This window comes from Sarcophilus harrisii, chromosome 2 (genome assembly GCF_902635505.1).
Source record: "Sarcophilus harrisii chromosome 2, mSarHar1.11, whole genome shotgun sequence".
In the NCBI taxonomy this organism is placed as follows: domain Eukaryota; kingdom Metazoa; phylum Chordata; class Mammalia; order Dasyuromorphia; family Dasyuridae; genus Sarcophilus; species Sarcophilus harrisii.
Window position 1 is genome coordinate 47,280,210 of NC_045427.1, and position 22,472 is coordinate 47,302,681.

The 22,472-nt window shown below is 52.1% G+C and overlaps 3 protein-coding genes across 6 annotated transcripts in view; 2 read left to right on the top strand and 1 right to left on the bottom strand.

Annotated features, from left to right (window-relative positions):
- Positions 1–710, top strand: part of PIEZO1 (piezo type mechanosensitive ion channel component 1) — a 167,319-nt gene extending 166,609 nt beyond the window's left edge. For both annotated transcript variants that reach the window (XM_031950144.1, XM_031950143.1), the window contains one exon: positions 1–710. In XM_031950144.1, coding sequence (XP_031806004.1) covers positions 1–250 — 250 coding nt within the window. In that variant the 3' untranslated portion in view covers positions 251–710.
- Positions 652–15,732, bottom strand: CTU2 (cytosolic thiouridylase subunit 2). Of its 2 annotated transcripts, XM_031950145.1 has the most exons (16): positions 15,434–15,732; positions 12,481–12,555; positions 7,777–7,855; positions 7,262–7,321; positions 6,098–6,158; positions 5,246–5,355; positions 4,694–4,992; positions 4,418–4,553; positions 3,118–3,249; positions 2,505–2,596; positions 2,205–2,308; positions 1,924–2,071; positions 1,714–1,780; positions 1,498–1,556; positions 1,186–1,332; positions 652–1,082 (listed from the first exon to the last, which is right to left on the bottom strand). In XM_031950145.1, the coding sequence occupies exons 1-16, from the start codon at positions 15,502–15,504 to the stop codon at positions 1,010–1,012; spliced, it is 1,713 nt and encodes a 570-aa protein (XP_031806005.1). In that variant the 5' UTR covers positions 15,505–15,732; the 3' UTR covers positions 652–1,009. The 2 variants fall into 2 exon arrangements, with proteins under 2 accessions (XP_031806005.1, XP_031806006.1); XM_031950146.1 differs by lacking the exon at positions 1,186–1,332 and having other exon boundaries at positions 15,434–15,731.
- RNF166 (ring finger protein 166) overlaps positions 15,639–22,472 on the top strand; it is a 12,575-nt gene continuing 5,741 nt past the window's right edge. The window contains exons 1-2 of one of the 2 annotated variants that reach the window (XM_031950148.1): positions 15,639–15,937; positions 21,635–21,791. In XM_031950148.1, coding sequence (XP_031806008.1) covers positions 15,744–15,937; positions 21,635–21,791 — 351 coding nt within the window. In that variant the 5' untranslated portion in view covers positions 15,639–15,743. Of the gene's footprint in view, positions 15,938–15,995; positions 16,364–21,634; positions 21,792–22,472 lie in introns of those variants that run through there. The other variant, XM_031950147.1, reaches the window with a different exon arrangement.

Below are 22,472 nucleotides of genomic sequence, written 5' to 3' on the forward strand. Positions count from 1 at the left end.
AATCATGGGGCTGTACGTGTCCATAGTGCTGGTGATCGGGAAGTTTGTCCGCGGCTTCTTCAGCGAGATCTCGCACTCCATCATGTTTGAGGAGCTGCCCTGCGTGGACCGCATCCTGAAGCTCTGCCAGGACATCTTCCTGGTGCGCGAGACCCAGGAGCTGGAGCTGGAAGAAGAGCTGTACGCCAAACTCATCTTCCTCTACCGCTCCCCGGAGACCATGATCAAGTGGACCCGCGAGAAGGACTAGGAGCTCCCAAGGCTCTCCTCCCCAGCCTGGGGAGGCTGCACCAGAAGCAGGCCGGGAGGCTCGGACTTTGGGGGCGGGGCCCATCTGGACCCCTCCACAGGGGCTGATGCTGCCCCATACGGCTGCTCCCGGCGCCTGAGAAGGCCCGGCCAGGCCTGGGCCCCGTGCTGCCCACTGGACCCAAGGCAGGCGGCCTGGCCCCGGAGGGCACGGGCCCTCCTGCATGGGCGCCAAGCCGCAGAGCCCCAGGCTGTCTGTGTGTGGTTGGGACCCCCAGGGCCCTGTCAGGGTGCTCCGCCCACCCCCGTGTCCCAGCTCCAGCCTGAGGGCTGAGCGTGCAGCTGCCCGAGGTGCCAGTCAGGCCGCCGAGGGATCTGGGCCTGCCCACATGTACTGTAGAGTTTTCTAATTAAAAACGATTTATTTATACAGACGGACGATTAAACAGCGAGTTGCGGCCTCGCCTCCTGGCTTGTTTCCTTCGCTCTCTTAGCTGATGCACCCCGAGCTGCTGGGATGGGGGCGCGGGTCAGGGTGGACGCCCACGGCCCCCCAGCCGCTGGGCCCAGGAGCACTTGTCAGCAGCAGCAGGGGGCCCTCAGGGGCAAGGCCTCGTGTGGAGGGGGGAGGCCGGCCCCAACAGGGCCGAGATCAGGAAGGGTCCCTAAGGCGTCGGGCCGGGGATGGCGAGCCCGGGGGTGGCCTCTGGCCTCCCAGAGTTCCAAAACAGGGTCCTGGCCTCCGGCCCACTCGGTCCGTTCAGTTCCCATCTGGATCTTCCCCTTCGCTCTCCTCAAACAAGAATTCTTGGATCTCCTGCTTTACCCAGGCCCTGAGGCAAAACCGTGGGCATCAGGGGCCCTTCCTGCCCCAGCCCCTGCCCCAGCCCCTTCCCAGCCCAGCTGGGCCCCGGCTTCCCCAGGAGCAGGACTCACACCCAAGAGGCCCCTTCCCTGGGACCTGCTCTCCCCGAGCTTGTGGGCCAAGAGCTGGGCAGGGGAACTCCTGATGGTCTGATCTGGGTCAGGGTCCCCAGCAGGAAGCCACAGCCCCCTGTGGCCACAGGCTTTATTTCCCCAATTCTGAAAAAGTGACGGCGAGGATAGGAAGGGTTTGCCCTCCCCCCTTATCCCGAGACCCGGCGCCACCACTGACGTGCTGGGAAGGCAGCTACATGGGGTGCAATTCTTCCCTGGCCTCCCAGACCACCAGGGGCTCCTGCAGGGGGGGCGCTGCCCCCGCCTCACCTCTGCCTCCGGCACTGGGCCTCTGTCAGGATGTAGGGAGGAAGGGGCTCCAGGAAGGGCTGCAAGGAAGGCCCCCCAAGTCCCCAGACATTAGCAGGGCCGGGACCCTCTCTGTTCCCACAGGGACCTCCCCCTTCTGGCACCCTGAGGATCCGCCCTCTCCTCCCTGGGGGTCCCCCCTCCCTGCCAGGGACAAAGGCTGGAAGCCCGGCTCACCACGTCCTTCATGTTCACCCGGCAGCTGTAGCACAGCTGCTCAATGAAGCTGGCTCTGGGCTCCTCCCTGCAGGGCGGGGGAGAAAAGGTGGACCCGTGGCCCGGCTTCTCCCACTGCTCTCCGGGAAGAGCAGACCCAGGGGAGAGGGGGCTCCCAGCGGGCGGAGGCGCAGCCACGTTCCCCCTGGGCCCGGTGTGGCCGGCTCTCACCTCTGGGACGCGGGCTGTGGGCCCCGGCAACAGGCACGCGGCAGCTCAGTCCCCCTGGTGCAGCAAGGCCTCCCAGGGGCCCCTGGGGGCGGGGTGGGTTTCTGGGAGAGATGCTCCAGGGTCTGGGCTCCGAATGCAGTGGCGCTGTCTGCAAAGCAGGGGGCGACACTCCTGGTGGGCTCCCCCGAACGGCCCAGATTCAGGGTCCCCACCTCCAGGGAGCTCCCACCAAGTGCGGCCCCGGCCGGAGGCACCCGAGGGGGGGGTAAAAGGCTGCCCACCTGCACTGTCGATGTCCAGAGTACACATGCAGAGAAGGCACCGAGTGGGCACGGGGCCAGCGGCACCCCCGTTCCGGGGAGCCTTTACCAGCTTCTCACTGGTCCTGGGACCACGGCGGGGGAAAGGGGGAGGAGAGGGCAGTCAGGTGGTTGTGGCTTGGCTCGGGGAGGTGGATGGATGCCCCTCAGGAAGGGCAGAGGGTCCCCATGTTCTTGCTGGGTTAGGGCCCTCCCACAGGGCCCTGTGCCCTAGCCCGCCCCGGTCGGCCTCGTACCCTGTCCTGTAGCCCCACGCCAGACCTGTACACAGTGCTGATGGTGGAAGGGAACTGGGCCTGCAATCGGAGGATGAAGCTCTCCATCAGCCGGTGGATACTTGCCTTTTCTGGGGCCTGGGGAGGAGGCACAGAGCGAGGCTGGGGCTGGGCCCAAGCTTCCACCCCCTCCCAAAGCAGGCCTCTAAGCCCTCCTCGGTGGCGCGTGGGGAAAACTAACTTTCCTGCACACCTGACTTTGTGGCCCTGGCCCATAATGGGGTGAGCCCCAAAGTTCAGGGGGTCTGAGGGGATCTTCAGGAAGTCTGAAGTTTCTCTGCACTCCTGGAGCTGCTCTGACAATGTGACCGAGGGGACACAGGGTCCCCATATTGGGGGGGGTGTACATGCACGTGCACTCTCAGTGCCCACGGCCTGCACACGGAGTCCCCTCCTCTGGAGGCTGGCAGGATCAGGAGAGAGTGGGCAAGGCCCTCGGAGGCCCCCCATCCAGCCCCCTCCTTGTGAAGGGGAGGCAGTGAGGCCACGGGCTGGGAAGGGGCTCAGCCCCCGCAGCGGCACCAGGCCGGCTCTTTCCTGCCTCGCCAGGAGCGCCCCCCCAAGCCGAGAACAAGCCGAGCACCTCGACCTTCCCCTACCTTGGTGTCAATGGCTGGGGTGAAGACCGAGGGCACGCCAAACATCCGGTTGTAGAAGGCAATCTCCTTCAAGGTGTAGTCTCGCATGGGCCGGAGCAGGACCACGTCCCCGTGCCGGTCGTCCGAGAAGCCCTACGGCCGGGGGACAAGACGGGGTCCGGGCTGCCGCTTCCCTCCCGCCCCCCCCACCTTGCTCCAGGGTCCTGAGGCTTTCCCCACGTAGCAGGAGCGCTCACCCCAAAGGCAGGAGCCCCTGAACCCAATCCAGCCCCACTCAGGTCTAGGAGACCATCTGTGGGCCTTCTACAGACATGGGAAAGAACTGTCTTCCCAGAGGATCACAGCGAGGTTGGGGGATGGGGAAGAGTCCGGCAGCCACATGAAGGAGAGAGGGGCTTGCTAAATGATCTCAGCAATCTAGGATCCAATTGATAATAGTAATAGCCAACATTTATATGGCACCTACTACGTGCCAGGCACTTTGATCCTCATAATAACCCTGGACAGTAGGGATGACTATCCCCATTTTACAGATGAGGAAACTGAGGCAGACAGTTACCACTAATCACTATTTTAAGGGGTTTCCTTTTAACTCTGACTGGAGCGGGGGCTCTTGACCTGGCGCTCACGGATTTGTTTCTGAGAATATTCTGATAACTATTTCTATTGAATCAGTTTCTCTGTGTCTCCTGGTATTTCCTCTTGGGCAGTCCCGGCCCTGCAGGCTGTTGGCTGTTCCTGGAGCCCAGGAGCACCATGCTGGGCAGGGACCTGCAGTCAGGGGTAAACCGAGACCTCCAGCAGGGGGAGGACGGTGCATCCCAATGAACTAAGGAAAGGTCACTCCGCCCCAGAGGAGAGAGACAGACTTCCCAGCATCTACTATGAGCAGCTCTTCAAGGAACAACAGCGCCCCCCCCCCCCCCCCCCCCCAGGCCCAGGGCCCTTCCAGAAGCCTGAGCATGGCTTCCTCTGATCACGGAGGGGCACAAGACCCCACTCATAAGCTGTCTCAGCTCCCAGGGAGTAAGAAAGGGAGGGAAGACTCCGGGCACCCTCGCCCAGGGCAGCCCCGGCGTTTCTCGGGGTTATTAGCCCAGAGGACCCTGGCACTGGGGCAGCAGCTCAGCATACGCCCCTTCCTGTGCTGACCGCCGACCAGGGGCCCGGCCCGAGAAGCCACAGAAGCGGTCCTTTCATCTCAGAGACGCAACCACAGACTTCCATGATGTCAAATGTATCACGGCCCTCCCACCCTCACCAGCCCCCTAGAACCCACCCGCCTCTCGCCAATGCTTACTGTGTCCCAGGCGAGGAAAGCCCCTCTCCCCAGCGCCAAATTGGTCATGAGTTTGATGGCCAGGCGGGTACAGCTGTCCCCCAGCATCACCTTGGAGTAGCCGTGCAGCCGAGCTGTGTGCAGGATCAGGTGGGCCCTGCAAAGAGAGCGTGGCTCAGGAGGGGCCGGGCCCGGGAGGGGCAGATGAAGCCGAGCTCTGGATCGGCTCTGACGTCCCACCCCCCAAGCCGCCGGGTGGGGGGCAGGCAGGGCAGGGGGCAGGCAGGGCAGACTCACCGGAGGGTCTGCAGAAGCTCCTCTTTGGCAGTCAGAGTCTTCACGGAGCTGAAGAGAGTCGTTAAAGCCGTGCTCTGGGCCGGTCTAGGGAGGCTGTCGCCGGCGGCCTCCTCTGGTCCCACAGGGTCCCGGGTGCTAAGCCGTCTCAGCTCATCGCTCAGGGCAGCTTCCTGGCCCCCTTCCTCTGGCAGTCTCTGCTGTTGCTGGATAAAGCCATCCACGGCTTCCTTGTAGGTATTCTCCGGCCCTTGGGGGCCCTGGGAAACGGGCTGCAGGACTGACGCAGGTAAGTTAAAAACCTGCAGGGACATTGCGAACAAGAGGTCACAGGGAAGCTGCTGGACCTGACATTCTCAGTCATGGGCACATCACACCCAGGGCAACGGCGCTTGAACTCCCAGGGTCGCCTCCTCGGGCATCACAAACTGGTGCCAGGGTGCAGCTGGTTTGCCAGCGGCCCATGGGCAGAAAGAAATCCCTTTCACTGGGGTAACGTTTTGGGCCAGACCCCAGGCCCCTCCAGGTTCCGTGACCCCGGGAGTAACTTCCTACCTCTTCTAAGGAGACAATGTGATATGGGAAGCCGACCGTCTGCAAGATCAACTTCATCTCTGCCACGGTCTTTGCTCTCTCCTCCAGGCTCTGCCCACAAACTGCTCCCTCTAGGGAATGAAGGAAGCAAAGTGCCACAGATTTCGTGCTGGAGAAGCAAGAAGAGAAGCCCCCTGTGGGGGTGACCCTCACCCACCCCCATCCAAAGTAAGGCACAAGAGTCAGAAAGTCTCCACCCCAGAACCACAGAGGACCAAAGAGCCCCAGGGGACACATTTCTAGCACAGGTTGGGAACAAAATACAAGAAAGAGACGTTAGGATTGAAATGCTACAAGGTCAACTGGACAAAAGACCTGACCTCATGTTGATACATTTAGCAAAGATGGTGTTTATGAGGACAAGAGTCTGTGACTTCCCGACCAAAACCCCAAGGCTGCCAATAAAGCCTTCAACCACTTAAAGAGCTGAGCCCTGGAAAACTCCTAAGCAGCCGAACTTCTTGCTAAAGATCAAGTGTTCTATTAATGGGAACTCGGAAGGACAACAAGAGGACCCTCACACTATTTCAGGCATCAACAGAGCCACTTGGCTGGTCTGGAGACCTCCCTCACATGATGGTTTACACTTTTCAAAGGCTCTTTTGATCCTCTCAGAACTCCTGGAAGGAAGCTAGGTCAAGGGGAAATGGAGACAGAGGAGGGACGGGATCTGCCCAAAGTCACTTGGCTAGTGACACCATTTATGTCACGCCAGCCACCATTCACTACCACCTCGACCTGGACACCCTGATGCTCTGACCCGGTTGCTGGCAGCCGGAGCGGGCCTGGGCCCACGAGTTTCACACAACCTACCGTCGACATAGATAACGCCCGGCACAAAGCGCAGCCTTTTCGCAGACTCTCGACTCAAACCCTGAAAACAAGACACACACACACACACACACACACACACAAGGTACTTAACTGAGGTATCGAACCGTGAACGCTGCCCTCTCTGCCCACTAAGTCACTACTTTTTCTGGATTCAGTGTGCCTGCCACAGGAGATGTCCCTGCCATCAGGACCAGGGCTGCTCCCTTCCCTCAGACCACTCTGTATTAAGACAGCCGACGCCACAACCCAGCCCCTCAGCCCTCAGCCCAAGCAGTGTCTGGAGCTTGTGGACTGTGGCCCGAGCACTACAATGGTCCCGTGACCACACCTGTCACTGAGATTTCCTGAGACTATTCTTCGATGTCTGTCCTGTGATGCCACCTCAGCAAAGCCCAGGGCAAGAGAGGTTGATCACAGGGAGAAGTGGATGGCAGGGCAGAAGTAACCCCAGAAGTGAGCTCTGACTTAGGTGCATATATAACAGATTAGCATATGACCTTCCCTCCCCTGTAAGAGCTCTTTGATAAGAAAATAAAAAAGCCAATAAAATAATCATGTTAAAACCATCTATTCGTGTGAAAAATCAAATGGCTGAGGAGACAGTGAAAGAGTCCAGACTGTAGTCAGAAGTTACTTTGATCAAGGGATCAAGGCTGAGGAGCTCCAGGACCTGTTCATGTTTAGCAAATTTGCAAACTGAGGTGAAAAAAATTTAGTGGGATCTGACAGCAAATTCCAGGTTTTTTCTCTGCCTCTGAAGAAGTTAAGTGTGAGTTAAACTCAAGTTTTGTCCAAAGATCAAGGAAAAAAGTACAGCTTCCATCCTGGTCAAAATGGCACATTGCCAGCTGCACAGCTGGCTGGATGCCAACACCAAGAGGGAGGCCGGAGCGCGAGGGACAAGAGGACGCTGTGGGACCTCTCAGGTACCTCTCAGTTACGGCAAGTGTTTGGATCTAGGGCAGAGGAGGGAGCTCTCCAGTCACTTATCCACAAAGTCAGAGAGAATCCGACTCCAGTTCCCACCAACATCACTAACTTTCAGTGAAATCTTGGAAGGATGAGGGAGTCCTTCCAAGTTCCCTCCATTTCACCCTTAGCAGAACGTGGCGAGGTCATGAAAGTAAGACACTGTGAAAATACCTCTTGGACTTGCCAGATCATTGAGCTGGATGAGGGACCGCCAGACCACGCAAGAAGGACCTGAAAAAGGAATGTAGAGGCATCAGGTTTTGCACATTAAGTTGTGGCCACTGAGATTAATAGGAAGCTTAACTCCTTCCCATAAAATTGGAGCAATGAGCATGAATGAAAGATGAAGAGACTAACACCCAGCTTTCTTTACCCTAGAAAAGACAGTGTAGATGGGGGTCTTTGTGGACCTCAAAATCTCCTTTCTCCTTAGCACACACAAATACCAAACGTAATAGAAGTGTTGTACAATATGGATGTCTGAGAATAACTTACAGGATATTAACAAAATAATGGTCATGTTTCAGGGAATGGAACGGAATAGATTGCCAACCCAAGAAATCCTGAGCTTCCTTACATCAGGACACCAGAATTTTGTGATCTCTCCTAGACCATCTTGGCCTCCCACTCCCCAAGCTAGGCTATCAATGAGTTGGTGAATTCACATCCACATGCATGTAAAGTACCTTTTCTCCTGGGAAGATGAGTCGATTCTTTCCTAGCATTGCTCGGAACTTATGAATATAATACGCCTTGAAACAGTCTCTAGAAAATAAAATATTAACAGGTGTCACAGAAATTTCATCAAACTTGTTGACTCTGGCACCAGGCTCATGGCCACTGAGAGTTTCACGATGGGCTCCTTCAGTCCCAACTGTTCATTTCACAAAGCTCCATTGCACAAAATCAAAAAGTGCTATTTCCACAAAGCTTTAAGCCTAAGGGGTTGAGCTAGTAAAAAGTGGATGTGTTTAGAGCAGAGGTTTCTCTCAGAAAAGGTGAAGGGTTAGGCCATCTCTAGGCATGAATCCCCTGACATTTTCCTAAGACAACTTTCACTCTTCAGAGGAACTACCTATCACCTTGCTGTTATGTTGTAAATCTAGAATCAAAATCCCACAAAGGCCCAAGGGTTTCCTTCAAATCACAACCAAAATCCCACCTTCTAAAGAAGGCTTTTATAAATCCTCCCTAACTCTAGTGCCTTTCTCTGTCAGTGATTTCCATTTATCCATCTATGGCTTGTTTGCACACGATTATTTGTATTAAACTGTGAGCTGCCCTAGGTCAGAGACTGTTTTTACCTTTCTTTGTAACCCCAGAGTTTACACAGTGCCTGGAATATAGACCTTTGGCAAATGTTTATTGACTGACAAATCAAGATCCCATTTTCCCAACAGGGAAAAAACCCAGAAAAGTATTCTAGAGATTCCATAGGAAGAAATTCCATTTCTGTATAGTGTCTAAGTAAAAAGAGAAAACTCTTCAACAAAGTAGGCTAGGGGATGTGGTCTACATACTACCACCATAATTGGGTTTGGTCCAACTTAAACACACCAAGAAGAGATTATCTTCTTGGGACCTGAATCTGCTGTAGAGCTGACTCTTTCCTTCTCTTCAATAAGTATTAAAATGAACAAATATGAAAGATAGAGGATTATTTTCCAAAGGATAAGTGATCAAAGATATATACAATGAATTTTTAAGAGAAATGTAAATTAATGGCAATCATGTGAAAAACTGTCCCAAATCACTAAGAATAAGGAGAAAAGGACATTGAAACAACTCTGCCACTTCATCTGCTACAGCAAACTGACAAAAGATAGATGGAAATAATGAATGTTGAAGAGGTTGTGGGAGGTCAGGCCCACCATACTATTGTGAGATGTGAATGGATCCAGCCATTCTGTTAAGCTATTTGGAACCATATCACCCAAAATGAATAAAATGGCCACTGACTCAAGAGATCCCCCTGCCAAGTAAGAGATCAAAGGAGAAAAGAAAATTACCATGTGTATCAAAATAGTAATAACTGCAAATTTTGTGGTCAAGAACCAAAATCAGAAAAAAAGTTGGGTCAACTGGCTAAACTATAGGACAAAATGCAATGGAAAATAACCGATTATTTGTCCTGAGAAACAGCAAACACAGAGTTCAGAGACACAAAAGCAGAATTATATAACAAAAGGTAAACTGCTTTTCTCTCTTTCTTTGACAATGTTTACGAGGAAGACTGACTCTCTGGATATCAGAATGGAATGGGAAAACAAAGCCCTCAATACAAAATTTTAAAAAGAAATACATCAATTTGAATGGGCTCCAAGAGTCCTCTCTCTCAAGCTGGGCTTTTGCTAGGAAATTACCAGATTTCACTGATTGTCTTACTGTAAAGTCACATGATTAGTTAACTATTTCTAGAGTCAAGGCCCTAACCTCTCCTGAGCTGTAACCATCATCTGTAAAATGGGGATAACCATCTACCCCGAAGGGCTATTGTGCACAAAGCACCACAAGGTTGAGTGTATACTCTCCTGTACTAGGATGGGTCTGGGATCTCATCAATCAGCGATGCAGACAAAGCTCACCTGGCCCAGCCTCTGGGACTTAGGTACGTGATCTCCTCCCAGTGCACCCCCAGGAGCCACCAAATGGTCAGAGGGCCTTCCTCCCCTCTAGGCTATCGCTAGGCCACTAGAGGTCTACTTCACCACACCATCCTTGGACTTCTTTATTCTTAGAGTAAAGGACTTCCTCATCAGTTAAAGGTGAATCTTCTCAAACCTACTAGGAGCCAATCCACTGACCTCTGTCCTTCCAAGCCAGTGGTGCTCCACACACCTGTGCCTGGCACAGAGTAGACTTTAAATAAATACTTGCTGACTGATTACTATGTGGCAACACCAGTAAAATGTCAGAACTGAAAAGATGGGTCTTTGCTTTCAAGGGAAGCCTGGAATCAATATAAGAGGTTTGCATCTATTTTTTATTATTGGTTAATTCTCCAAATTTACTTAAATGCATCACCGGCTTCAGATAATTTAACTAATAATTATCTTTATGCTCCACTTAATGATTATTATTTGGTCTCTAACGTCTCTAGATGTTCTAAAGTTCTCTAAGTTTTAATATATTTAGTGAAGAAGATATAACTCATTGTCCAGATTTAGTGTCCACCTCTAATACAGCAGAGAACTGGAAAACAAGATTACTTTAAAAAAAAAAAAAAAAAAAACTATATCAATCTACTTAGTTCCACTAATCTTTTTATGGATATGTTTTAGCAAGCAAAGAGCACGATTTCTGAATCCCAGCTTCAAAATCCTGACTCATCAGAGAGAGTTCCAGACCTAAAAATAGCTTCTAATGCCCATGTATAACCCTGAGAACATGCCTTTCACTGCAACAACTCCTCTGCTGCTGGGGTGGCCTTCATAAAATTGGCACAGCCTTCCCAGAAGGGCTTTGATCCTTTGACACAAATGCTTCCCCGGAGACAGTGTCTATCCACAGATCACTGACCAGCTCAATGACCTCTCAAAAAGCAGGTTGCATTTTTCCTGATCCACAAAAGTTTACCTACCAAAAAACTTTAATTTTTAAAAACCTTACCAACTTAAAACCTAACTCCTTTTCCCCATGTACTGTTTCTCCCACCTCTGGCTCTGGGTCTGAGCTGAAAGACACTGAGCTGAAGCTGCAGAGGAAGGTTATTCCTTGATTAAGTATCCATTCCTTCATGCTGCAGGATGGTTTGTTAGGAAGCCATGCTGCTGATCTGCCTTGGCTATTTCCCATCTGCTTCTGTCTCTTCTTTTCAGACCTATTATACTAGTTTAGGCCTCCAACTTTCCGACACACTTGCCAGGTAATACAATACTATATGGCTAATGATGAAGAATTTCAAAATGACAACAACCATTTGAAAAATGTTGCAACTCATTAATAATAAAAGAAATGCAAAGAAAAAGCACTCAGAGATTCCCCCTCATATCACCAGATTGACAAAGAGGATATAAGAAGAACACAGCAAATACTGGAAGGTCTGCAGCAAGGCAGGCTGTGTGGCCCCATGGGTAGAAAGGTGAAAGGGATTGGCCCCCCAGGGGACCATGAATACCTCTGCTCTTATACTGCTATAAGGCATGTAGCACATGGGGCCTGAGAACACAGGGCAAAGGCTCATGGGTACAAAAATAGAGTGGAGAACTGGAAACAAAAGAGGGGACCATCATTTGGGGATAGTTGAACAAACTGTGGAATTGTAACAGAATCTTATTCTGACATAAAAGCCAAATAGGATGGATTCAGAGAAACATGGGAAGACTTAAATAAACTGATACAGAATGAAATAAACAGAACTAGCCGATCAACTCATGTGATAACTGTGGAATTTATATGAGAGGAAAAAAAACTTCACAAGACCTCAGAGCTCTGATCAAACCAGCAGCCAATCATGGCTTCAAAAGATAGATAAAACAAAGGGAGACAGAGCACAGAATGAGACACATATTCTCAAACATGATGAGGGACATCTCCTTTGGCTGATGATCCAAGTTTCTTACAAGGAAGGGTTTCTACTTGGTAAGGAGAGTGGGAAGTGAGTTAGGGAGTGCAGACAGAGACATGAGAAATCAAAAATATTAATCAGACTTTTCTAATATGCGCAGAAGAAGATACAGAGCAATCTTGTTATCTTATTAAACTACCCACACACATAATACAGGTTCAGTTTCTCTTGTGGTTCTTCTATTTTCCTTTGTATTTGGATATGTTTCTGTTAGCTGAAGGTCAAGTTCAAAATTTTAAAAATAGTGAAATTTCAAAATAAAAATGTGCCAGATTTGGAGTCATAGGACCGTGATCCAAATGCTGGCTCTCCCCTTCTGCCTTTGTGACAGTTTCCTCAGTAGTTACACTGGCTATGCTCTAGGCAGGCTTAGAGGTTCTCCAAGAAATCCTCATTTGCTCCTCTAAGACCAGCACAGAATTTTTTAAGCCCTAATTGCATATTTGTGGAATAAAAAAGGTAGATGCTACGGAAATCTTTATCTAGGACACACTTACTCTCCAAAAGACAACTCCACTGGAGTCTTCCCTGGAGGCTGGAGGCCTGGGAAATAGTCCGAGGACTCTTGGGCCATTTTATCCCAATCAAGTACACCTCCCTTTTTTAATACCAAAAGCAAGATTTCTCTCAAGCCCAACCTCCAGTCTACGATGTCTCCCACGCTTAGGGCCAAGTACAGAATAGGAAAACCAGCAGTAGTAAAAAGGTAAGTACTGATAACTGTTATCTTAGAAGTCAGCATCACAAGCACAAAAAGAAACTTCACAAAAAGAGGCTCCAGCTCTTAAGAGGTCTCTTCCCACACAAGGTATCACATACTCACTTGCAGAAAGCATCTCCGGCACGGATGATCAAGACAGGCAAACCTTCCTTGCACTTCATGCATTTCTGCTCACAGCTGAAACAAAGCAAAGAGCAACAATAAGAGTTTATGAAGATGGCCTGGCTATGGCTTTAAAAGTAAATGTGTAGCAATACCATATCATTAAGAACCACTTTCTCCAGGAAAAAAATGAAATACTAAGTCAGCAAAGATCTAGTCAATCCCCTGGGTTCAAAGGATCATCAGTATCAGCTAGAACAAGTAATCTGAACTTCGGCCATTACAAAGACTCTGGGAAACTCAGTTCACCAGAGGGGTGGGAGACAGGAAAAACTTGTCCCTACTGCACCAAGGGGAAAGCTTCACTCCTCTGTAGAGAGGAGTTACTCTCTTCACATTCTCAGGCTCCTTACCAGCGCACCATTGTTGCTGTTCCTTTCAAAGGTACCTAGGATGGTGGGGGGAAACACTGCTGGATCTAAGGAGTTGAGTCCTGACTAATTAGTTGTGTGACCCTGCTAGGCTACATCCTCTCCGAGCCAATTTCCTCATCTCCAAAATGGAAATAATAGGATCAGAACCAAGAGTACATACATTGTGGCTACAGCAGTCATGATGAAAAAAATCACTCAAGAAGTTAAACTCTGACCACTTAAAAAGCCAAAGAAAGTCTCAAAGATCTGAAAGGACACCTCAGCCACAGAACAGGGAGCAAACTTCCAAGCCCAAATCCTACATAGTCTACAAGGAATTAGACATTTTTGCATAATTTTTTAAAGTTACAAATGAGATTTCAATAGGAGCTGAGGAAATTAAAATGACAATGAAATAAAGACAGAAGTCAGTAATAAAATGTAATAAAAATAGATACTAATAGCTACCTACCTTATAAAAAATAGGGTAGAACATGAGAGAATGTACATAAAGGCCCACAATATTAAAAAAGCGAGCTATTATTTCTTAATCTTATTAATGCAAGAGTGAGAATGACACATTTCATTAAGAAAATGTCCAAGGAGCCAGGCTAGTCTTTGTCCAGTGCCTTGTATACAGCAGGCACAAGATAAAAGTTTCTTGAACTGTTACAGAAATCTAGAAAACCGGGGCCTCCACGGAACACCAATGGGCATGAAACAAAGAGAAGTTTCAGCCACAAAGAAAACAAGCATGGGGCTGGTGGGCACTGGGGAGCACAGTCCTGGAGGAGACAGGCAGGGCAGGTGTTTTGGCGCTCATGGGAAATCTGGCAACAGGAGCGAAGGGATCTTCTAATCCATTGTCCTTATTTTACAGAAAGAAACGGGCCCCAGAGGCTGTGATACACAATAATGGAAAGAAGTTTGGATTTGGAGTCAAGAGGACCTGGCTCTGCTTCCCACTACCTGTGTGTAATCACTCACTTCATTCCCTTAGGCCTCAGGCTTTTACCTGTCTGTAAAATGAGGAAACTGGATAGGACTCAAAGCAATCACGCTAGATCCCCTGGAGAGTCTGGTGAAGCCCACAGGCCCTTTCAAAACAATATTTTTAAATGCACAAAATAAGATACTGAGGATTATAAGTTATCAAAAGGTTTTGAACCAGTTCACAGATGCTCTGAAATCTTTCCACAAAATCCAGCTGAAGAAGCCCTGGACTTAATGAGATAAAAACCTTTCATCTTTCAGCAGTTTGCCTTCTACGGCTACTTTAGCGATTTCGGAACTGGTGCGGGATCCAGCAGCGGGCCGGGCATCGGAGCCGGAATCCAAACACCAGTCCTACCTCCGAGTGATGCTCCTTCTACTTGACTAGCAGTATCAGGGATTCTTAAGCTTTTCCCACTCACTACTCCTTTTCTGAAAATTTGCTCCGCGACTCTGGGTACCAGGCGCATGGAAGAGGCTTCCCCAGCCCCCTCGGACAAGGCGCACAATTCCGCCAGGCCCACATCAGTCGGGAGACTCCCACACCGCCGGGAAACGGTGCAAGGGGCTGGGACCTACTTATGCACAGAGCCGTAACAGCGCGCTCGGACGGTGCTTTTAGAGCGGAACACCACTAACCAGACTAACCGGCCTACGTAGCCCTTGGAGTTAGAAGGGACTTGCAGAGGGATCTGGCGCTAGGCTTCATCATGAAGCTGAGGAAACGCGGGCCCAGAGATGCGCGGGCAGCCCCCCAGGTGGCGCGGCCGCACGCAGTGGCAGCCTTGCTCTGCCCAGCCCCACCTGGGTCCCTTGTTACCCATGGTGACGTCCCCGAGGGGCCAGGCTCGCCGGGCGGTCCCGCGCTGCCTCTCACCGGGATCCCAGCCCTCGAGCCCGAAACCCCGCCCCCAGCGCCCCTCGATGTTTAGCGCAGCATCCCGCTTCTGGACCCCAGGTGACCGGATGACATCCGGGACGGCCTCTCCCTCTGGATCCCCGAGCTCCGGGGTGGATGCTGTCTGCCATCCTCAGCTGGTAGGGGAGGTCCTCCCGGCTCCGGTCCTTGTCGCTCTACCCCTGCCTCCCATAGCGGGAAAGGGAGCTGGCGCTCTGAGAGGCCGATCGTAGTGGGAGGCGGATGCAGACCGGAGCCACGCCCCCCCCCCAGGCCCGGGCCCGGAACCCGCCCGGACTAGGCCCGCAGGCGCCGGCCCCGGGAGGACTGTGAGTCAGAAGCCGCCGAGGCGCGGGTGCGAGAACCGGGCTCAAACCCCGCCTCCTCGCCTGACTGACAGGTCCCCGGGCCCCGCTTTCCCAGACGCGGGCGGGGCCTGGGTCTGGCCTCATGTTGCGTCCCCAAGGTTGAGCACAAGGGCCGGCGGTGCAAGCGCTCCACAAGCGTTCCGGGCCGCTCAGAGGGGGCGGGCGGGGAGAAGGGCCGGACAGGGCGGCTCTCCCTCAGAAAGAGGCGGGGTCCGACCTCCGGACCCTCCTTCCTCTCCCCTGCCCCTCCCCGCCCAGCCTCGCGTCTCGCCCCTTCTTACCCGCGCCAGGGCAGCTTCGGCTGCAGCTCGGCCGGCCCGGGCCCCCCGTAGTCCTCGCCCACTTGACACATGGTTCCGCCGGGCCCAACTACACGCACCTAGGCTCTCTGCTACCGGCTCGCGACAGGGTGGGAGGAGGGCGGCGCGCTGGTGACGTCACGCAGCATCTCCGAGGTCGCGGGGTGATGACGCGTCCTCCGGCGGCGCCGCGAGATCCCAGACGGATGCACCCGGGCGGAGTGGGATCCCGAGCTCGGGATCGGGAGCGCGCTGGGCCGGCGGGCGGGGGCGGGGCGCGCCGGGCCCCGCGATGGCCATGTTCCGCAGCCTGGTGGCGTCGGCGCAGCAGCGGCAGCCCCCGCCGGCCGGGGCCCCGGCCAGTGCCCCGCAGCCCCCGGCCGGGCCGGGCGCCGGCGGCGAGAGCGGCCTGGAGGCCCAGTACAGCTGCCCCATCTGCCTGGAGGTCTACCACCGGCCCGTGGCCGTCGGCGGCTGCGGACACACGTGAGCCCCGGGCGGCGGCGGCGGGGAAGGGGCCTCCGCTTCTGGAGGGCTGGGGACGGGGGTCTCCTCGGAGACCGGCCCTGGCTCCGGCCCGAGCGGACGCTTGTGCTCCCGGGCCTAGGCGCCAGGAGGAGCGGGAGGAGTCCTCGCCGGCTACACCTTTCGTTTCTCGGGAGAAGGGGGGCGGGGCCGCCACCCCCAACCCTGCCGGAGAAAGGGGAGCTGGGCGGGAGCTGGGAGGCCCCCCCCGGGGGGGGGCGCTTGTCTGGCTGTGGCTCCCCGCCCTGCAGGAGGAGGGCGCTCCCCCCAGTCTCTCTTCCCGGGAGTCTCTCTTCCCGAGAGCTCGTTTGCAGAAGTCTGCGCAACCCCCGGGGAAGCGGGAGCCCCGCTCCCGGAGGCTTCCCGGTGTCCGCAGGGCGCAGTCAGGTCCGGGGCACAGGCGCGCTCTCCGCCAGGGGCAGACCGGGCAGGAGGGGGGGAAGCCGCCCCCGGGAGCGTCCTGCGGGGCACGGGGGCAGGGCCGGAACCTTGGGCGGCCTTCTTTCCGTTCCTCCGTTCCTTCCGTTCCGTTCCGTCCCTCGGCGCGCTCCCGTGCAAGGTGGGAAGGCTCGGGGACACCGACCCCCGGCTCCGGGCGGCCCCCGGCCTGCACGGGCGGAGCGGGGGTGCGTCCTTCAGCGGGCAGTGAGACGCTGGCACCGGGCGGGCCTCGCTCGGGGAGGCTGGAGAGCGGGAGCTTGCCCGGCCCTGGCCGTTGGCAGCAGCGGGCGGGTGGCTGCAGGGGCGCCCGTCCCTCCCGCGGAGAGGCTCTGGGCCTCCGGTGCCCCGGGAACGCGAGCGCTGCCGGAAAGTGCCTTCTCCGGGCGGCCCGCGGGGGCTGGTCCTGCCCGCGCCGCGTGATCCCTGAATTTACCTTTACTTGCGAGGAGCTCTCAGTTCCGTTTCCAGTTTAAAGAGGTCCCGTTTTCTTCCTGAAGAAAGCACTGAGCTTTCAGCATCTTCTGCGCCTCACGTGAAACTTCCTTACCCTTCCCTGTTTCTTGGGTCCCCTGATTCTCAGCCATCCCAGCTCTTTCCCCGCAGAGCATCTTGGTCAGTTTGCTCTTCGAGGGACCCGAGCCTCTCAGGCGCCCTTTTAATCTCTCCAGCGCCTTCCTCGGACACAAACTGTGATGGGTTACAACATCCTTCTCTTCTGCAGGTCTCCGAGTCCCTCACAGCTTCTCGGGACACTTCCCCTCCCCTCCTTCCCACAAATCTGGCCGGAGCTCCCGAGCTTGTCTTGCAAAAAGAATCCACCCCAAATGTTCACGGGGACTGCTTGTGAGGGAGCATTCTGAGCGCACATTGATTTGATCAGACACAGTGGGACATACTCTAACTGGATTGGAACATAGCGATTGTCGTTTTGGTCAAAAACAAGGACAACAACTTGAGCTTGTTGTAGTCAGGAAAACTTGAATTCGGGTCTGAACCCAGACACTGCAGCTGAATGATCCCAGACAAGTCCCTTCAATCTGTTTGCTTGATCCACTGAAGAAAAAGCCAGTCCTGATGGCTTTGCCCAGATAATCTCATGGCAGTAACTGCCTCTCTTCCAGAAGTGCCATTACACCCAAATGGGGACACAAACGCCCACAATAGATCATCTCACGCGGTCTCATCTTCAGTCCTCACTCTCTCACTTGTGGGAAGATTTGCCCACTGATTCAGAACTGAAAGTCACATTTCCAATCTCTAATTCTCATTCTTTTGGGGGACAGGAGCCTATCTGGCTTTGGTGGCTAGAGCAGTCCATTTTGGGGGTGGTTGTCTATTTTAATTTGGGGCAAAGAGGAGTGTTTTGGCATCTGTTTCTTTCTCTTCCCACCTAATCTATACCTTTTGCAACTTTTTTCTCCCTTGTCTTGTACCCCATTACTCCAGCATCCAGAATATGCCCAGTCCTAGTTGTTTGTGAAAGTAGTTATGAGGGAACTGAGGAAAAACAAACCTGTTGGAGAGAGGGACCTGACATCAGCAAGCATCCCAGAGACTCCAAAACAGATGTTTGTGTATGTTATCGGTCATCAGCTTAAGGGACCAAAAGAGACCTTTGGGTTAAATTCTGAAGAGAGCAAAAAGGGGAAGGAGGCAGAGGCACCCTGGTATGAGGAGGAATCGGGATCCTACGTAGGGCTGTTCTCCCTGCACCACTCATTGTTTTGCCCTGTTGAATTGTCAGCATCTTGAGGACCAGGACCCTTCTACTTGTATCTACAGTAGTTAGCAAGATAGATGCCTGGAACTTGGCAAATACTTAAATGCTTTAACTGTCTGGCTGTCATCAAACATTAACTGAAATAGAGAACCAGACAGAGGCACCTGGTGGGTGCCAGGGGAAGGGGTGCCCCCATCTTTGCTGCTGGCAGGATCAGTCATTTCGAGACTGGAGTCACTGAGGCACTGCAGAGTAAAGAACCAGATTCTTTGCCCAGCTGCAGAGGGAGGCAGGCAGGCAGGCTGGTGTTTCACAGCCCTAGTGGCAGATTTGACCCATTTTGAATAGTCCTTGTGTTAATTGAAATGAGTCAAGTGGACTTGAAAGGTTGAGATGTTCCCCTCCCCCAGACAGCTCCCAGGTTCTGTTTCGGTGGGGGCAGCTGTTTCTCCCTTGACAGCTGGAGGTAACAGAAATGTTTTGCCCCAAGGCTGTTGACTCTTAGGTCACCTTTAGTTTGAGATCACCCTGCCCATCCCCAGAACAAGCTTGCAGAATTTTTTTTTTTCAGTTAAGTGAGTTTGGTTGTGCAAATATTATCAGCCCCATATCCTAGTAAGGAATCTGCCCTTGCCCATGCTCCTCCTCCTCATGCCCAGCTCCTCAGTGCCTAAAGCATGATTTCAGCCTATATTCCCCCTTATTAAGTGAACTGAAGCCCCAGGTGGAGAGTGGGGGTCATTCTGGGCCCCAGGTTGGCCCCCTCTTGGACTCTGCTTTAGAGTCTAACTTGATCCCCCACCCAGATGATTAATACAGCCCAAGAAGCCATTTGCCACCAGGACAAGTTCTGGTGGGATTTTCTAATATGGGACGTCATTGCTGCATGAGTGTGTGCTCTTGGATCTGAGAAGGTTTCAGCCCCTGAAACCTGCATCAGGAGCATCGGACGCCCTGTTCTGCTGCCTAACTCCCCAGGGAATCTGGCATGTTGAAATAGTCGGAAGTGCGGCCCTGGTGCCCTCACAGCCCCTTCCCCCTCTGTCCTTCCCACACAAGATCCTTAAATTGGTTTTTATTCTTAGCCTTGTACAGTGTAATTGATGATATTTATCAAGTGTTTAGCACAGGGGCTGCTTTCTTTCCCTGCCCTTGACTTAAAAGGCCTGAGCTAAGGTCAGGTTTTGACCCTTTTAAGGCCCATAGTGAAATTTTCTTCAAGTAGATGCATGGCCTGGTTAGAAGCTAGATCTGGCTCCTTTCTCTTCCTCTTTCTTGGATTGTGCCATGTTCCCCTTTGGCCTGGCCAGCTAGCGTGGGGGGGTGGGGGCTGGGTTGGGGTGCCTTCCTGTGCCTATCCAAAGTGAGTGGGCCCAGCCCTTGGAGCTTGGCGGTGGGGTGGAGGGGGCTTCTGGGTGGGGATGATGCACACGCACCCCCACATCTCCTCTGCAGTGACAAATGGTGTCACCCTCAAGGCCACGAGCCTTGCCCTGTGAAAATAACAACTGTTCTGAACATGCTTCTACAGAGTGGGAAGTAATTGTAAATACCAGGTGGAGGGAGGGGTGTGTGTGTGTGTGTGTGTGTCACAGAGAGAGGGAGAGAGACAGAGGGAGAGAAGTGGAGAGAAACCTGGAGTTCATAAGAGCCCTTGGAGACCAGATTGGGGCTGCCCTGGGAGCTTCCAACCTCTGGCCCTTGTCCCTTACTCTTGCCTCTCGGGTGACCTACCATGCAGGCAGGTGCCCTTTGGGCAGTGCCGGAATCAGCTCCCCAGTCCCGATGGGGCCCCCTGCCCCCACTAAGAAGCTACAGAGCCTGGGACCCCCTGGATGCCAGCTTATCCCAGGTGGACAGGAGGAGGTTTGCTGTCTTAGAGGGTTTGCATCACTCCTCCCCTCCTCTCAGCCCTCAATAGACCCTTCCTGGCAGAACAGCCCACCAACTAATCAGGCAGCATTGGGCCTTAGTCTCCCATTCTAGCTTCTCCCAAGCCTCCTGGCCCACTTTCTCCTGCCCTGTTTTTAGTCTGAGATGGGTGCTCATTAAGATGACTCTTTCCTGCAGGGCCCACTCAAGTCTTAAGGAGGGAGGTAGAAGGATCTTGTGTTGAGGGCAGGTAGTCCTCCCGTCTTCTCCTTTGGACAGGCTGGGGGCGTCTAGTTTTTCTCTGACCTGCTTACAAAGGGTGGTGAGTGGCCTGATGATGATCCCTTTGTTCCCAGTAGGGGCCATCCTCCCTGCCCCCTTTGGTGGGTGTTAGTTCTGGGTGATTCTTTACCTTCCAATTCAGTCCTGATTTTCTAGAGAAAAAAACCAAGATGAAGTGACTTGGCCATAGCCACATAATTAATGATAATTATTCACGAAGCTTTGTAATGTTTGCAAACTTGCATGAGGGAAGCAGCCAGTAGAGAGGGAGATGTTGAGGGTCAGAGTGCTTTAATGTTTAACTCCTTAAGCCAACACTTCTAAGATTTTTGTTCTCTGGATCACTTTCCACTTGCTTAAAAATAATATTGAGGATCCCAAAGAGCTTTTGTTTATGTGTTGTTTATCAGGAATCACCAAATCAGAAATAAAAACTGTTAAGCTATGTGCTGATTCATTTAAAAATTAAAAACTCGTTATATTTGCAACTTTCTTTTCCATGAGAAATAAATTTTAAAAGTTAGAATGACATTGTTTACATGTTGTAATCTCCTTAATTCCAACCTTAATAGGAGACAGCTGGATTTTCATCTGTTTCTGTTAATCTGTTGGGATAATGTTGTTTTGATTGAAGTATTAAAAATCCAACTTCACATCCTTATGTAGCGGGAAAAAGAAGGACTATTTTACTAGGCAAATAATGTCTTGGCATTATTATTAAAATAGTTTTGTCCTTACATAACTTATGAAAGGGTCTCAGGACTCCCAGGGGGTCCCATACTCAGAACTGTTGACTGAAATTGCCATAGATAATTGGAGATCTCAAGCATTTTTGTATATACATTTAGGCAGGTTAGGTAGCATCATAACCATTTTCAGCTGAGGCTTGGAGGATTCAGTTAATTTACCCAAGATTACATAATAAATTGTTTGTTTGTTTTTTTTTTTTTTTTGGTGAGGCAGGTAGGGTTAAGTGACTTGCCCAGGGTCACACAGTAAGTGTGAAGTGCCTGAGGCCAGATTGAACTTCAGGTCCTTCTGACTTTGGGGCTGGGTTTCTGTCCACTGCCATCCAGCTGCCCACACACAGTAAATTTGATGGTTAACACTAAGGCCTCCAGCATACAGCCATTCTTTGTGCATTCTACCAAAGAAACAGAAGTGAATCATTGCCAAACACAGGATGAGCCCACGATGAGCAGGGCAGCCTGGTCCTTGCCTCATTGAGATCACTGACCAGGGAGTGAGGGGGGGAAGGGTGTTAGGGGCCCCAACCGTGGCTGCCCAGGACAGAGCCTCTTTCCCTGCTCCCAGATGGGCTCAGGAGTTGTGTTTCTTTGTAGATTCTGTGGGGAGTGTTTGCAGCCATGTCTCCAGGTGCCATCTCCACTCTGCCCACTCTGCCGAATGCCCTTTGACCCAAAGAAAGTGGATAAAGCCTCCAATGTGGAAAAGCAGCTGTCATCTTACAAGGCTCCATGCCGGGGCTGCAGCAAGAAGGTAACTTGTAGGGGAAACCTTTATGGACCCATTCTCTGCTTTTGGGGAGTGGTAAGCAAGCTCTCACATCCCTTTGGAGAGTTTTGTTTCTGCCTTTGAAGGCATACCTCTCCATGTTGAGTGGGTGGGCTTTCTCTTAGGAACTTTTGCTTTTCTGGAGAAATAATTTTTTCAGGCTCTATCAAGCCCCTGTCCTGTCAAACTACCTAGATCTAGAGAATGTCCTGAGTTAGTTAGCCAGCTAACTGAGAGTCTGGAAATAAGTTTGTGACAGTGATTGCTTCAAGAGAGCTGAGAACCAGGGGTAGAAAGCTTCATGGTACCCAGCTAACTTTATAGAGGGGAGTATAGTTTATTCCATAATCATGAGTAAAAAAACTATGTCCTTATTACTTAGGGTTTAAAAGGGACAACACAATAGAATAGAAAAGCATGTATGAAGCGCCTGCTGTGTGCCAAGCACTTAGCTATAGATACTCCTAGAAAAGCCAAGACTGTCTATTCTCAAGGATCTCGTAGTACATTAGACAATAGCTCCAAATCAGATAGTAAGGGCCACCATTTTGTTTTACTTAATTTTAATTGGCATTTTGAAAAATTTTCTTCAGTTACATGTAAACAACTTTTTTTGGCATTATACATATACATTCTTTTTTTTATATATATTTCCTTATGAATCCT

Bases quoted from the DNA above. Each gene is read 5' to 3' on its own strand.
- CTU2 (XM_031950145.1), bottom strand. From the start codon at position 15,504: ATGTGTCAAGTGGGCGAGGACTACGGGGGGCCCGGGCCGGCCGAGCTG. The intron at 12,556-15,433 runs GTAAGAAGGGGC...GCTTTGTTTCAG, and splicing joins CCGAAGCTGCCCTGGCGCGG to CTGTGAGCAGAAATGCATGA. The intron at 1,083-1,185 runs GTGAGTCCTGCT...GTTTTGCCTCAG, and splicing joins AGGGAAGGGGCCTCTTGGGT to GGCCTGGGTAAAGCAGGAGA.